The 16322-nt window shown below is 42.5% G+C and overlaps 1 protein-coding gene across 1 annotated transcript; it reads right to left on the reverse strand.

Moving 5' to 3' along the window:
- Window positions 1-3223: 3223 nt before the first annotated feature.
- LOC124034263 (phosphoinositide-3-kinase-interacting protein 1-like) lies at window positions 3224-16211 on the reverse strand. Its single transcript, XM_046347196.1, has 6 exons — window positions 15971-16211; window positions 15464-15592; window positions 14940-15056; window positions 13306-13479; window positions 12922-13000; window positions 3224-5294 (listed from the first exon to the last, which is right to left on the reverse strand). The coding sequence occupies exons 1-6, from the start codon at window positions 16035-16037 to the stop codon at window positions 5075-5077; spliced, it is 786 nt and encodes a 261-aa protein (XP_046203152.1). The 5' UTR covers window positions 16038-16211; the 3' UTR covers window positions 3224-5074.
- Window positions 16212-16322: the final 111 nt, after the last annotated feature.

A 16322-nucleotide genomic window follows, 5' to 3' on the forward strand; every position in this document is an offset into this window, starting at 1 on the left:
AGCCAAACAAAACGCTCTTGAGTGGCAACCAATCTGCCCAATTAGCTCAGCTGTTATGTTTCAATAACCCCACTTATTTTGCAACGCCACTTTCAGACACTTCACATATGCAGTTACCCATTGTGTAAAACCAGTGTTATGATACTAATGTTTGTCTCCACAGATGGTTTGTTTATATTTCTACCGTTGTGGCGATACAGAGTAGGCCTACCGCTCCATCTATTGGTCGCCTCGGGGACAGCAGTTGTTGACAACTGTAACATTGTCGCTAACCCTTTACTACCTTTAACCTAATTCTCCTAACCTGCTGCGTTAACTCACATAACCTGCTGCGTTAATTCACCTAACCTGTTGCGTTAGCTCTCGCCTATCTTTGCTTTGCATTAGTGGATACATCTCATTATTGTAATTCTTTTTTAAATATTCGATTGAGGTTGTTGACGTCAACCCCCTGTATTCAATGGAGAGAGATGCCAAACTAACCCAACACAGACAACAGCCTATTGTTTTTTAAAATTTAACCAGGCAAGTCAGTTAAGAACAAATTCTTATTTACAATGACAGCCTACACCAGCCAAATCCAGACGACGCTGTGCCAATTGTGTGCCGCCTTATGGTACTCCCAATCACGGCCGGCTGTGATACAGCCTGGATTCGAACCAGGGTGTCTGTAATGACACCTCTAGCATGGAGATGCAGTGCCTTAGACCACTGCGCCACTCAAGAGCCTTCTCTGATGTGTGTGTGTAATAGCTAAATTCACTATTGCACTCCTTAACAACAATATTTTGTCCACTCTGTTCTTAACAGATACTAGTTTTGGAAACAAAAAACTGTATTAAAATCAAATGTTTCAAAAAAATTGCAAAATGAATCTCCTCTCGCTGCCGGCCACTGCGCTTCCTCTCACCGCCATATTTGGTAGTGGGTGGAAACGCCAAACGGATGCTTCATATATATACATCCGATGAAATATCTGTTTCATTGTTCTGTCTCGTTTTTATATCTGCTATTTACAAGCCTCATTGCATGAATATGCATCAGACAACTCTGATATAAAGTGTTTTTTCTCAAAGTTGCTGGGATGCCACGTGTCCTACTTATATCAGTACACAACTTAAGCATTACGAAACTTGAAATTACGAAATTTGATCAAATCAACCTCACATTGCAAATAAGCCATTTATTGTTTTGTTGACCAAATTCAACACTCATTGGTCTCCTTGCTTGGTGGGCGAAGCAATGGAAAAACGCCATCTGCTGGATGGAAACCGAGTTGGGCTCCAGTCTTCCTCTGACAGCGGAAATGGTCATTGTCTGCCTTCAGTATTCTCACCCCAATGAAGAAACATCCTACACTATATATACCAAGGTATGTGGACACCCCTTCAAATGAGTGGATTTGGCCATTTCACCCACACCCGTTGCTGACAGGTGTATAAAATCGAGCAGACAACCATGCAATCTCCATGCAATCTCTCTCAGATAGAATGCCACCTTTCCAACAAGTAAGCTTCGTGAAATGGGTTTCCATGGCCGAGCAGCCGCACACAATCTTAAGATCACCATGTGCAATGCCAAGCGCCGGCTGGAGTGGTGTAAAGCTCGACGCCATTGGACTCTGGAGCAGTGGAAATGCGTTATGTGAAGTGATGAACCACGCTTCACCATCTAGCAGTCCAACGGATGAATCTGGGTTTGGCGGATGCCAGGAGAACGCTACCTGCCCCAATGTTTAGTGCCAACTGTAAAGTTTAGTGATGGAGGAATAATGGTCTGGGGTGGTTTTTCATGGTTCAGGCTAGGCCCCTTAGTTCCAGTGAAGGGAAATCTTAACGCTACAGCATACAATGGCATTCTAGACAATTCTGTGCTTCCAACGTTGTGGCAACATTTTAGGGAAGGCCCTTTTCTGTTTCCCGTGCATAAATCAAGGTCCACACAGAATTGGTTTGTCGAAGAACTTGACTGGAGGCTGTTATAGTAGCAAAGGGGGGGACCAACTCCATATTAATGCCCATAATTTTGGATTGTGCTGTTCGACAAGCAGGTGTCCACATACTTTGGTCATGTAGTGTACCAGGAACAACGAAATAGAAAATGAAAAAGATAAATGGGATATTGTGACATATTATAACTGAAATAATACTGGGAAATGTAGCCTGTCAATTACGATGATTATGACTGTGGAAATAAAGTTATTGAAGACCAACTTTTAATCAATTACATTGTAAATGAAAGTGATATTTATTGCAGCAACGGGTGTGATAGACAATTTAAATATAATTTTAAAACAAAGCTCTTTGCATCTGTTTCTTTGGAGAACGGCTTCCATATCATAAGAAATGACTCTCCCTACCACATTTCAGACATTGTTTCTTCAATGAAGTAGCCTACAATATGCTACAGTAGACCTACTGGCCTAAATACTATTTCGTACAGTAGCCCTAAACGAAATTATGAAGGTTCACTATTGAGTGTTATCACATTGTTCTACACATAACTTAATTAAATCATCTCCACTATCCGCACAATATTACAATGCAATATAATTTGATTCCAAATACAACAAAATCACAATTTAGTTTCAAATGTTAAATGTGTAGCCTACAGTTCAGCAATATTTCCTGGCTTTTCCCTTCTTGATAAAAAATCACCATTAATGGATTACATACATTTGAAATGAAAAATGTATCCTACAACATGACTTTTCCATTCATAAAGAGTTGTTGTGATAAATGAGGAAATTAAATACTTTATTTCAGAGTACAGAATTATTGTCAAATAGATAAACAGCACTTAGTGAGTTAAAATAGCAAGATCAAATTGTTCTGATAATACCCGCCAGAGGGCGTAATTGACTTGAAAAATGTTGGTAGCAATCAGGACAAGATAACACCGATATCCGTGTTATGAAGTGGTAAATCGGTGGTGGATGATGGTTGCAACTGAGATCAGCTGTGTGGGGGATTTTAGAGCATATTGATGGTTTAAGGAGAGATCAGCTGGCTATAATCTAGTGGCCAATCTTGGTTTCTATTGGACCATAACTTGTATATCTTGGTCAGTCCTTGCATGATAGCTCTATGAATTTGAGAGTGGTTACATTTAACCTGGCACATCCCTCTGCCTTTTACTAAAAAAGAGGTGGGGGGGCATCCACTTTGTTATTGTTTCAATTCCGGATTGCCCCTTTAAGGGTGAGGAATGAGAATGCAGTTCATCTTTTTCAAAATCAGTTTTATTTCAGTCGCAGCAGTAAAAATCTGCCAAAAATACAAATACAAGTACTAACCTCCAATGAGGAGCAACAGTACTTTGATGCATTGCAAAAGTGAAGAAAATTATATTTACAAAACATTGCACTAAAATGAAGGAACCACAAGGATTGAGAAGTAACCAGTGATGCAGAATGATTTTCAACCATTTGAAAGATGAATAGTCTCATCACAAAATACCATTTTGGAGTGATGCAAGGTTACATTAGCAGAACAATAGAGCAACCATGTAAAGCAGAAAGATATTACATTTCATAACAACAAAAGAGATTGTGCTGAAATCAATGACTCCGATGATACGTTACATTTTCTAACCAACTCTGTGGCATTACTTTCGGCATCCTATTTCAAAATGTGACAGACTACTTATTAAGCAGTTAAACCATCCTGTACATATCTAATAAGCTAGGTTACCTCAAAGGGTTTGTACTTATATATCCTCTTTACACACTTTTACTTTGCTCCACTGCTTGCCCAAACATTCGGGACACATAATTCAATGGTCTAAATTCAATCTAATGTCACAGGCGTCCACCCTTAACAAAAGACTGTTCTGTTCTGTCCAGATCATTCAACGGGATCTGTCTGGTTCTAGCCAGACAGCAGACTGAGCGGTGTTCTGTTTCACGCCAGTGCTGCTGCATTTTGTCCTGAGAACAAACTGTCTCTTCGATTTTCAAAAGAGGTTTCCCTTTTCCTGTCACTCCTTAACCTGAGGAACGATACAGTCCGTCTCATGTAAAGCCAACGAATAGGCTGATGTTTGTAGTTACTGTATATTGGCTTCTGTCACACAGACTTCAGATGAGTTAAACAGAAAGGTCACCGGGGGAACCATGCAATACATTCAGATGCATCATGCTAAGGCAACGCCACAGCGTCAGCGAGCGGGAGATGTTGCCTTTTCTTTTGCAGATCTGATTTAGACCTAATATGAATTTTCTCTGAAGCTAATTCATTACTCCACACATCTGTTCCAACACTCTCTTTCAGACAGAAAAACACAGATGTTTAACAGGGCTATCCTATACATCTACTGTATACTAGATGCACTCCCATACCTGACCTAGCACAGCCAAAGGGTCAGGGGACGTGAGTAGCATTGTTTTCTCTGGTAAGCCCTTAACACCCAACTGCCGCACTTCAATATGACAAAGAAAGCAGAAAATAAGAAAAGGATATGAATTCCCCCTTTCCAAGCAGACTCTTACTCTATTCACCCAAAGCTCATAAAATCACCCTCTCTCATTAATGTTGATTGATACACAGCCCATTGCTATAGCAGGGGGTCAGCCAATGATCATGTTTTCTTAGATATTAAATGCACTATTTCTCAATGAGCATCCCTGACATTCACATTTGTACACAACCACCACCAGATTCACCAGATGGTCTACACATGGAGTGAAATTAGTCCTCCTCCACATGTTGTCGTATTCTTTCCCTGTTTGTGACACGTGTGTGTGTGTGTGTGTGTGTGTGTGTGTGTGTGTGTGTGTGTGTGTGTGTGTGTGTGTGTGTGTGTGTGTGTGTGTGTGTGTGTGTGTGTGTGTGTGTGTGTGTGTGTGTGTGTGTGTGTGTGTGTGTGTGTGTGTGTGTGTGTGTGTGTGTGTGTGTGTGTGTTATAAGCAAGGCAATAAGGACACAGTTCAGTCTTTGGAGCTCATCCCTTCTCCTTGAAGGCCTTTAAAAGGGGGGTGATTTGGGGGCGGAGGGAGGTCAGGCTAGGGGAGTGTTTTGATCCTCTGAGGTTCGGATGTCATGGTCCATTCCCAGTCTAGTGGGGTGGTCAGTGCTCAGGCTCCTGGTGTACCAGCCTGATGGCCCATCAGGGGGTCTCCCCCCTCCCCTACCATACCATCCTGGGTGGGGGTCTGCTTCTCGGCCGTGATGACGATGGTGTTTTCATCCAGCAACTCACAGGTTGGGTTGGAGAAGGCCGACAGGGGCAGGGTGATCCTCTGCATCTCCCGCTCATACACACGCTGGTCATGCTGCTGCTTCAGGTCCCGACCTCTGCAGCAAACAACACATAGACAGAACAGGTTAGGTGGACTGTGGTACCAGGGGCAGAGCCAGAGGGGTGTCCGGGTGGCACTGGACACCACTGACATCGGATTGGCCACCCCGGGTGCCACACCAAAATGTCATTCCCTACTGGCAGTTTGATGCTGATTGACATCTCATTTCTCCTCTTGTTGAAAGAAGCAATTATTTTGACGTTTTCAAATCAAGGACGAGGAAGAGAGAATATTAACGTTGGTTGCGAGATACAGAAGAAGAGAACATTTTCACAGATCCACTAGCTCTTTTCGCGATTGGTGAAAGCATCATATTTGAAGTAAGTTTTAAGGTTTAGCGTCGGGTTTAGGTTTCCTGAACAACTTTTACGAAAGTTGAGTCGCTGTGTAAGTTAATGGAGCCAAAGGTCTAACGTTAACAGACAGTTCATAAAATAAGAGAGATTGGTTCCCAATTTAGCCTAACATTATGTTTACATCTGTGCTAGTAATACACGCATATATAGTGCAGTGTCGTAAGTTACAGTATACGAATATTTAGCTCATGTGGGGTAACTAGTAGGCTACAGCTGTCAGTGTTCAGCAAGTTAACATTCAGCCATTTGAAATCCATTAACTCAGATTTTCGTACTTGAACTCAAAACGAACAATTGTTATTATCAATCTGTTAACGTTACTCAAAAGATTACCACAATTTGCAGATAGCCTGTTTGCTATCGTAAAGGTGTAAGAAATGTTAGCTAGCTAACTTACTTACTGCAGCGTAGGGCTAGCCATGATCTAACTAGTAACTTAGGCTGGTAGTTGATTTTAACGTACAGTTATGATAAAGGGGATTTATAATTGAGATTGAACTAAAATGTGGGTAATTGGATGCTTATATGTAACTATAGACTTAAGTCTTATTTTTGCATTGGGTCAATTAAACATGAAAAGAAAGGGAGAGATCAGACTTATTTTTAAAGAAGCAGAAACAGGCAGATCAGGTGCAAAAAGACCCCAGCCTTTGCATCACCACCAAACCCCAGAGCAGCTCCCGACATGAGGCTCGTCAGTGTGGTCAGACTTCACAAGGACCCAGTCTACCAACACCAGGTCAGAGCAGCTCCCTTACATGAGGCTCGTCAGAATCAGCGTGGTCAGACTTCACAAGGACCCAGTCTACCAACACCAGGTCAGAGCAGCTCCCTACATGAGGCTCGTCAGAGTCAGTGTGGTCAGACTTCACAAGGACCCAGTCTACCAACACCAGGTCAGAGCAGCTCCCTTACATGAGGCTCGTCAGAATCAGCGTGGTCAGACTTCACAAGGACCCAGTCTACCAACACCAGGTCAGAGCAGCTCCCTACATGAGGCTCGGCTGTGGTCAGACTCAGTCTACCAACACCAGGTCAGTCCCTACATGTGGAGTCAGTGTGGTCACTTCACAAGGACCCAGTCTACCAACACCAGGTCAGAGCAGCTCCCTACATGTCAGGTCAGTGTGGTCAGACTTCACAAGGACCCAGTCTACCAACACCAGGTCAGAGCAGCTCCCTACATGAGGCTCGTCAGAGTCAGTGTGGTCAGACTTCACAAGGACCCAGTCTACCAACACCAGGTCAGAGCAGCTCCCTACATGAGGCTCGTCAGAGTCAGTGTGGTCAGACTTCACAAGGACCCAGTCTACCAACACCAGGTCAGAGAATCCACCAGACAGTCAGTCACATGCCCAGTTCAGAATTTAAAGTTTAGCTTCAGCTTTTAATAGATGATTTTGTCAGATTAAGCCTCACTTTAAAATGTTGGTTGTTGATTCATGTGTGTTCTTGTTTGATGGCTGTGTATATTTTTATTTTGATTATACACTAATGGTTATTGTGTTATTTTAATGCAATAGATATATAAAGGGATGACACCGAGACCTCTGGCTCTGAGCAAGACAGTGAGCCAGAGCTGCCAGGAGATGTCATCGAGCCCCTCCCAACTGCATCAAGCACCAGATATGCTGTTCCAGAAGGACCCAATGGTAGGCCAGGCCTATACTTTAAACTACCCATTTTAGTTAGCAGCTGTTAGTATCTAATCTTGTGGATCCCTTAATTCTACATTTCCATAGAGATATGACACATTATTTAACGTGTATTTCAGACATTTCAAGATCCAGAGAAGAGGGTCCTGTACAGCCCTGTTTGAAAACATTTCCCAGAACTCAGCATGGTACTAGGAAAGGGGCTTCAAACAGCGCCTGGTATAAGGACAATTCATGGCTTAAATATTCTGTAAGTCAAGATTCAACTTGTTGTTTTACCTGTAGGCATTTTTCTCTGCCCAATGCACCTGAATCTGCCTTCACATCACAGTCATGTTTCTCTGCCCAATGTACCTGAATCTGCCTTCACATCACAGTCATGTTTCTCTGCCCAATGCACCTGAATCTGCCTTCACATCACAGTCATGTTTCTCTGCCCAATGCACCTGAATCTGCCTTCACATCACAGTCATGTTTCTCTGCCCAATACACCTGAATCTGCCTTCACAACACAGTCATGTTTCTCTGCCCAATGCACCTGAATCTGCCTTCACATCACAGTCATGTTTCTCTGCCCAATACACCTGAATCTGCCTTCACATCACAGTCATGTTTCTCTGCCCAATGCACCTGAATCTGCCTTCACATCACAGTCATGTTTCTCTGCCCAATGCACCTGAATCTGCCTTCACAACACAGTCATGTTTCTCTGCCCAATACACCTGAATCTGCCTTCACATCACAGTCATGTTTCTCTGCCCAATGCACCTGAATCTGCCTTCACATCACAGTCATGTTTCTCTGCCCAATACACCTGAATCTGCCTTCACAACACAGTCATGTTTCTCTGCCCAATACACCTGAATCTGCCTTCACATCACAGTCATGTTTCTCTGCCCAATACACCTGAATCTGCCTTCACAACACAGTCATGTTTCTCTGCCCAATACACCTGAATCTGCCTTCACATCACAGTCATGTTTCTCTGCCCAATGTACCTGAATCTGCCTTCACATCACAGTCATGTTTCTCTGCCCAATACACCTGAATCTGCCTTCACATCACAGTCATGTTTCTCTGCCCAATGTACCTGAATCTGCCTTCACATCACAGTCATGTTTCTCTGCCCAATACACCTGAATCTGCCTTCACATCACAGTCATGTTTCTCTGCCCAATGTACCTGAATCTGCCTTCACATCACAGTCATGTTTCTCTGCCCAATACACCTGAATCTGCCTTCACATCACAGTCATGTTTCTCTGCCCAATACACCTGAATCTGCCTTCACATCTCAGTCATGTTTCTCTGCCCAATACACCTGAATCTGGGTTCACATCACAGTCATGTTTCTCTGCCCAATGTACCTGAATCTGCCTTCACATCACGGTCATGTTTCTCTGCCCAATACACCTGAATCTGCCTTCACATCACAGTCATGTTTCTCTGCCCAATACACCTGAATCTGCCTTCACATCACAGTCATGTTTCTCTGCCCAATGCACCTGAATCTGCCTTCACATCACAGTCATGTTTCTCTGCCCAATGCACCTGAATCTGCCTTCACAACACAGTCATGTTTCTCTGCCCAATACACCTGAATCTGCCTTCACATCACAGTCATGTTTCTCTGCCCAATCACCTGAATCTGCCTTCACATCACAGTCATGTTTCTCTGCCCAATACACCTGAATCTGCCTTCACAACACAGTCATGTTTCTCTGCCCAATACACCTGAATCTGCCTTCACATCACAGTCATGTTTCTCTGCCCAATACACCTGAATCTGCCTTCACAACACAGTCATGTTTCTCTGCCCAATACACCTGAATCTGCCTTCACATCACAGTCATGTTTCTCTGCCCAATGTACCTGAATCTGCCTTCACATCACAGTCATGTTTCTCTGCCCAATACACCTGAATCTGCCTTCACATCACAGTCATGTTTCTCTGCCCAATGTACCTGAATCTGCCTTCACATCACAGTCATGTTTCTCTGCCCAATACACCTGAATCTGCCTTCACATCACAGTCATGTTTCTCTGCCCAATACACCTGAATCTGCCTTCACATCTCAGTCATGTTTCTCTGCCCAATACACCTGAATCTGGGTTCACATCACAGTCATGTTTCTCTGCCCAATGTACCTGAATCTGCTCATGTTTCTCTGCCCATCACGGTTCACATCACAGTCATGTTTCTCTGCCCAATACACCTGAATCTGCCTTCACATCACAGTCATGTTTCTCTGCCCAATACACCTGAATCTGCCTTCACATCACAGTCATGTTTCTCTGCCCAATACACCTGAATCTGCCTTCACATCACAGTCATGTTTCTCTGCCCAATGCACCTGAATCTGCCTTCACATCACAGTCAGGTTTTTGTAACTGGAAAAAGGCGCTGTTTAAAGATTCTGGGTTTAAGCTCCATTCGGAGGCAGAGCATCATATCAATGCTATGTATGCTTGGAATCAGCATAAAAGGGATATTGACAGCAACTCATCAATGTTAGATGTCATAAATGAGGACTGGAAAAAGAAAGTGGAGGAAAACTGTACTTATATTAAAACAATTGCAGATGTGCTCCTAGTAACTATCACTCAAAATATAGCGCAGAGAGGTTATCGGGAGTCTGATGACTCTCACAACAAGGGTAATGTTTTGACAATCTTAGAAGAAATAGCAACGCATGACCCTGTCATAGAGAAAATGATGAATGCATGTGGCAATGCTAAGTACACAAGACACCAAATCCAGAACAAACTTCTTGAGGGCTGAGCTGATACAAAGTGAAATAATAAGAGAACTAAAAGAAAGTGAAGTTTTTGGTGTAATTGCAGATGAAACCAAAGATTTAAAGAAAAAAAGAATAAAGTCTTTAGTTGTGAGGTACTATTACAACGGGGCCATCCACAAAATATTTTTACACTTTCAGTCAGCTGAAAGATTAGATGTCTCACAAATTATAATTGATTGCCTTGATTAGGCCAATTCCCAAACTTTTCTTTGCTATTAGTTAACATCATATATATGAGCATAAATATGATACTCTAAATTTGTAATATTGATTGGGCACAAATTATTTTTAAAGTCCATTTCTGCTTGATACCAGGTGTGTCAAATTGCAGTGTTTTTTTGCAAATAACATTTTTTGTAAATAACACAAATGCTATCTTATTGGTGCTTGATCTTTACTTTCTGAAAATATTTTGTATGTTCAACACCTATAGACCCAGATGATATATGAATGAAAACAGAGTGATTCAAGTCTCTCCAGTGTGTGTGTGTGTGTGTGTGTGTGTGTGTGTGTGTGTGTGTGTGTGTGTGTGTGTGTGTGTGTGTGTGTGTGTGTGTGTGTGTGTGTGTGTGTGTGTGTGTGTGTGTGTGTGTGTGTGTGTGTGTGTGTGTGTGTGTGTGTGTGAGAGAGACAGAGAGAGAGAGAAATTGAGCTGCAGTTCTGAGGTAGAGACACTGACTATCCATAGTATGTTATAGAATTCTAGTGAAGTAACCCTTTATATGAAGTAGCCCTTTATATGACCCTTTATATGAAGTAACCCTTTATATGAAGTAACCCTTTATATGAAGTAACCCTTTATATGAAGTAACCCTTTATATGAAGTAACCCTTTATATGAAGTAACCCTTTATATGAAGTAACCCTTTATATGAAGTAACCCTTTATATGAAGTAACCCTTTATATGAAGTAACCCTTTATATGAAGTAATCCTTTATATGAAGTAACCCTTTATATGAAGTAACCCTTTATATGAAGTAACCCTTTATATGAAGTAATCCTTTATATGAAGTAACCTTTGGACCACACTATCTGCCACAATGAAGAACTCTGCGTTACGTGAATTATCACTTCTACCTCCAACCAGTAATCATACGATTCATTCATGCTCCTTAGATGCCATGTTAGGGTTACACACTCATTTTGTGTCATGGTCTATGGACCCCCTGAAGTAGCCTTGGCCACCCCATGTATAAAAAACTCTAGTTCCGCCACTGTGTGGTACTGATCATAGTGTTGGGGCAGATTATATACACACATGGGGTTGACAGTTGCTATTTCACACTGCAGTTTGCAGAACTAATGTCTTTAACCTGAGGAAAACACAGCTTTAAATCAGAGAGGCTCATCATAGCGTGCCTCAGCAACTTATTTTGGCCTGGATAATCTTTCAAAACACTTGGAGAGCCATCTTGGGTCCTGATTTCTATTCATGACAAGAACGAGAGGTAGTGTCCCATGCTCAGTCTCATATCATTGGATGAGGCTATTTTTAAGTGTCCCATGCTGAGTCTCATATCATTGGAAGAGGGTATTTTTAACAGTGTCCATTAATCTTGAGGTAGCAGAAATGACAGGGGTGGTTCAAGGCAGTATCTGGTCTGGTACAGGGAAGGGAATGTTTTGATGGAGACTGGGGGTAGGTGGTGGCAGGCATGCTGCAGTATGAGCTAAGCCAGTCCAGGCAGTATGAGCAAACCCAGTCCAGGCAGGTGACTGGAGTTGTCTCAAATGGCACCCTATTCCCTATATAGGGCTCTGGTAAAAAGTAGTCCACTATGTCGGGAATTGAGTGCCATTCGGGACACAATCTGAGGGTGTTGTGAGGTCTGCTATCTGTTGAGCCCCAGCCGGCACAGGGAACATGCCATACTGTTGGCCAGGAGCCTCTTCCTGCCCCCTGCTTCTATGCGACACTACGCCCCACTACAGCACTGATTCTACACATTGGGTCTGCGTTATGTCATTTTAGGAATCAGCAAATCCTCCTAACCTTCGCTATTTACTTATTGTGCGGCTATCCTTCCAAATCTTGTCTCGTTGACTCGACAAGCCTGGGTTTCAGAGGCTGTACCTTTTCCCTAAACCTGATATTACTGCATGAGAAAGAAAAAGGCTAAAACTCTGTATGTACATATGATTTCAAATTGATCTAATCAACACATACACATATCATTGGTGGCATGGATTCACCATCAATATGTGATGATGCATGTTTACTATACATGTAGGAGGCTAAGCAAGCATCACATTACCCCCCTCTCTCCACTCTTTCAGAATCAAACGTGGGTGCCTAAAATACCCAGACCACAGGCATTCTCGTCCCCTGTTTTTCCATTACGTTTCTTGTTTTCACGTTGTTGTTGTCTTTGTGGCAGTTGGTCTCATTACATCCGACTGACACTGCTCTACATCCTGGTAACATTCTGTGCCCACTGCCCACACATGCCCTCCCTACCTCCCACTGGCATTCCGCCAAAGAGGTTCCAAGCACTCAGAGCTGCTGCCTTCATCATGAACACGACAAGTCTAAGCTTGCCTGTGCAACGCTACATTCCAGTTTTGAATCACCACTACACCACTGTCTCTCTCGCAGTAGAACAAAGCATATGTTGCAAATCGATGAAACATTGTGTTCCTACTCTCCGGAGGCACCATTTAGTCTTGTGGTGCACAACATGTGCTCTAGTTCTTATGTCACTCACACATACCACGTGATACAACCTAACAAAGTAGTGAAACATAGCTAGGGTTGTAATGTGCTGTCTCTCCAGTTGTAGCACCTAATGTAGCATAGTGGCTGATACTGACCTCTTGTAGAAGTATCCGAAGGTGATGCCCACCCCGAGGAGGATGATAATGGACATCATGAGGATGCCAACCACATAGCCTGAAAGAGACATGACAAACCGGCTCTGGTTACCAAACTGAATTCACAAAGGTTTATATACAGTATGTATTTGAAAATGTGCATATCAGTGCAGTTCACTTGCAGTGAGGTAAATAATGCTGTTATGACTATGAGAATATTTTGAATCCTTTATAACTCGTGACCATTTATATCCATCTCATTGTACCAAGCCGAGCTGCATCAAGCTGGCCCATTCCTTTTAATACTGTCCCTTTAGGTTCACATGTTATGGCCCTATGGCATCGCCCCTTTCCCCTATGGTCAGCAATAAGATCAGGACATACCAAGAGTGCCCAGGTCCTTCTTCTTCTTGGGTCCTGTGCGTACCCTCTGGATGATGCCCATGACTGGCTGGACCGCAGTACCCCCTCCCTGGGCAAGCCCAGACTTGGCCGGCTCAAAGATCTCTGTCTGTGCTGTGGTGAGGGGGCCTGCTTCTGCCTCTGTAGGGGCTTCGTCTGGGGAGACAATATGATCAACATCCAGTCCCCAAACACTGACCAACCGCCATGTTAGTTTGCTTTCTGTTTTTTTCCGATGTTGTATTTGGGTTTCTGTACTTGAGGACACATGATAGTAATAGTTTTAACTCTATTTCTTGTTTAATGATTCACATTTCCCAGGCCGGCCAGAAGGGGCTCTTTACGTGCTTTATTGTAGAATCAACATTGAGATCAAATAAATGAGTGAATAGAGGAGGAAACTAATTTCCACTTGGTTCCATGTAGTAAATCGCATGGTTTTTAATCACTGCCTTGTTTGACATCAATAAAGTGGACACAGAGGCCATCCTCAGATGGGCAGGAGAGCTACTGGATTTAGTCTCATTTGTTTACTTTGGAAGCAGTTCTATAAAGAAAATGCATAATCAAAAATGACAGCCATTTCACAGCACAATGGGGCAGAAGTGCCCTACACGTGACGTGATCGCAGTCTCAGGGAAAAGGAAACTGCAGCTGCGGATGTCAACATCTGCTCTCCAAAAAAGGTGTTTACCAACTCTGCTGGAGTTAAAGAACATGAGGTCATAGCCAGCATTAGCCAATTGCCTGCTGTCTCCATGGGAAAGGTCTCATTTCCACCGATGGGTTGAGTAAGAGTTTCAGGCTTATACCTAACTTTAGGCAGCCGCCTGCCTAACAAGTTATGGCTCTTTAAAATGTAGCATCTGCAGATTCCGTAAGGACAGGGCCCTTGTTATTGTTTGACATGTATTGTCTTCCCAGACAATGAGAGGTCAAAGATCAAACCCCCAGGAAACAGCCTCATCATAGTGGATTGACTCTTCTCTCACAGCTTTTCACATGGGAGAAGAAACTTCTCCAGATATGCCAATTCAGCAGGGTTATTAAAAATAAAATGCAGCAGTTTGTGTATAAATGCATAACCATAAAAAAATAACTACAGATATCTCTTGTCTAAAAATCTTCAGCTAAAGATCTCTAGTTTCCTTTTTAAAAATGTATTCTTTATTTAACTTGGCAAGTCAGTCTAGAACTTGCCTCCTAGAACTTGAGAAGAAATACATTCTAGGTTCCCGAGAAAAAAGACACGCCTCCCATTAGTTTGCTTGGTTCTCAAGGCCAACTCTTAGGGGGACATTCCCACCATAACACTTCTAGAGCCTCGCACCTTAATAATAACATTCACAGGGTTAGTTCGGAGAAAAACATTTACATTTCACCTCTTTAAAGTTAGCGATTTCTCAACTACAGTGACTTTCCTTTCCGAGAACTGCTTTGAGAATACATTTAGGGAAGGGCAGAGGAAGTAGTCCCCCCTCCTCATCCATTAATGTGTTTTTTCCCAGCCCTGACCTACATTTCAATGTGTGTGCATAATATATATTCCCTCCGGCAGGTATATGTTTATTTCTATTAGACTGATTATGTATTTTTATGACTGGGCAGCTAAATACCTTTGCATGTGTCAATGTCACATGACTGTCTCTGTGCCTCAGCATCTGGGCCAGTCACGTAGCACCAGGGCTTCTCAGATGAGTCTGGGTTACGGCAGTAGTTATGTTCCCCAATACCTACAGAGCATGAAGAAAAGGACATCAACATCCTCACTGTTCGTCACGGGTGGAAAAACCCTCACCGTATAATTAATTACAAGCTTGCATAATGAACACAAAGGGCATGAAATATACTGTACTACTGAAATGCATGGTCTGGCTCTGTATTTTGCCAACAATATTGAAATGCATCAACCCTGACCGTACTAATATAACCCACACAGAGAGACTAGAGCCTCGAGTTATACACTCGTGTCAGGAACATCTATAACCAAACAAACATTTTTACCATCACAACAAATGTGCCATTTAAACCAGGAACACTCCAGCAATGGTGGCTGGTGAGAACTTGTCAAATCAATTAACTATCAATTTGATGGTATATTACATGTTTGATTGTGTCATGAAATGACAATGTAATTTACCCATTTGTGAATCTCTATACGCCATAACATCATAGTCCCGGGTTGTGTTGGTCCAGTTCAGACAGGTTAGTCCTGTGTAGGAGTTCTGTTGCTCCCCTCTGTACTCTACGCCGTTGGATTTGATGCAGTCTGGGGACACATTGATTTATGGGAAAATGAACATGTTCAGTTGAAAATAAAGAGAAATGAATAGCAAATAAAACATCAATATACTGTAAGTGCAGAATCTAGAAGTAACACAAAGTGCTGTAGTCGTACATTCATATGAATTATCAACACAAAATGTATTCTTGAATCTTCTTGTAAACAAATACATTTTAGAACTTGCATTTTCTTGGACTCAATTTCTCAGGTCCTAAGCCATAATGTAACCATACAATTCTTAACTGATAAAGGGAGCATATTGAGTATATAACGAAAACAAATAAACATTACATGTAATAATAAATAGACTAGTGTGAACAAAGGCATTGCTTTTCAGTCGTCATAATAAGAGAATTGTGTTACCTTCAGCATTGGGTGTTCTGTCCGCTAAAGCAATGCTTAGCAAAACAAAGTGCAGCAAGAAAAACATTCCGTAGAAAGGATGAATAAAAACGAAAAATTATCAGTGCACAAAAGGAAATAGGTTATTTAAAAATAACAATATGTTTTGTTGTGGAAGAGCCTATGCTGAATAATTCAGTCAAACTGCTCTCCTCTCTGCAGACGAGCCCTTCTTCTTGTCAAAGCAAGATCTGTTTTCTTCGTAAACAGCCTCTCTCTCGCTCTCTCGGACAAGGAACGCCCCTTTGCACTGCAGTACCGGGCAGCGACAGCTGCGGCGCGCTGCCCTTTTCAATGTCCTAGACGTAGAGCC

This window comes from Oncorhynchus gorbuscha, linkage group LG04, assembly GCF_021184085.1.
Source record: "Oncorhynchus gorbuscha isolate QuinsamMale2020 ecotype Even-year linkage group LG04, OgorEven_v1.0, whole genome shotgun sequence".
NCBI lineage: Eukaryota > Metazoa > Chordata > Actinopteri > Salmoniformes > Salmonidae > Oncorhynchus > Oncorhynchus gorbuscha.

Bases quoted from the DNA above. Each gene is read 5' to 3' on its own strand.
- LOC124034263 (XM_046347196.1), bottom strand. From the start codon at position 16,037: ATGTTTTTCTTGCTGCACTTTGTTTTGCTAAGCATTGCTTTAGCGGAC. The intron at 15,593-15,970 runs GTAACACAATTC...ATGTGTCCCCAG, and splicing joins CAGAACACCCAATGCTGAAG to ACTGCATCAAATCCAACGGC. The intron at 13,001-13,305 runs GTATGTCCTGAT...TGTCTCTTTCAG, and splicing joins GAAGGACCTGGGCACTCTTG to GCTATGTGGTTGGCATCCTC.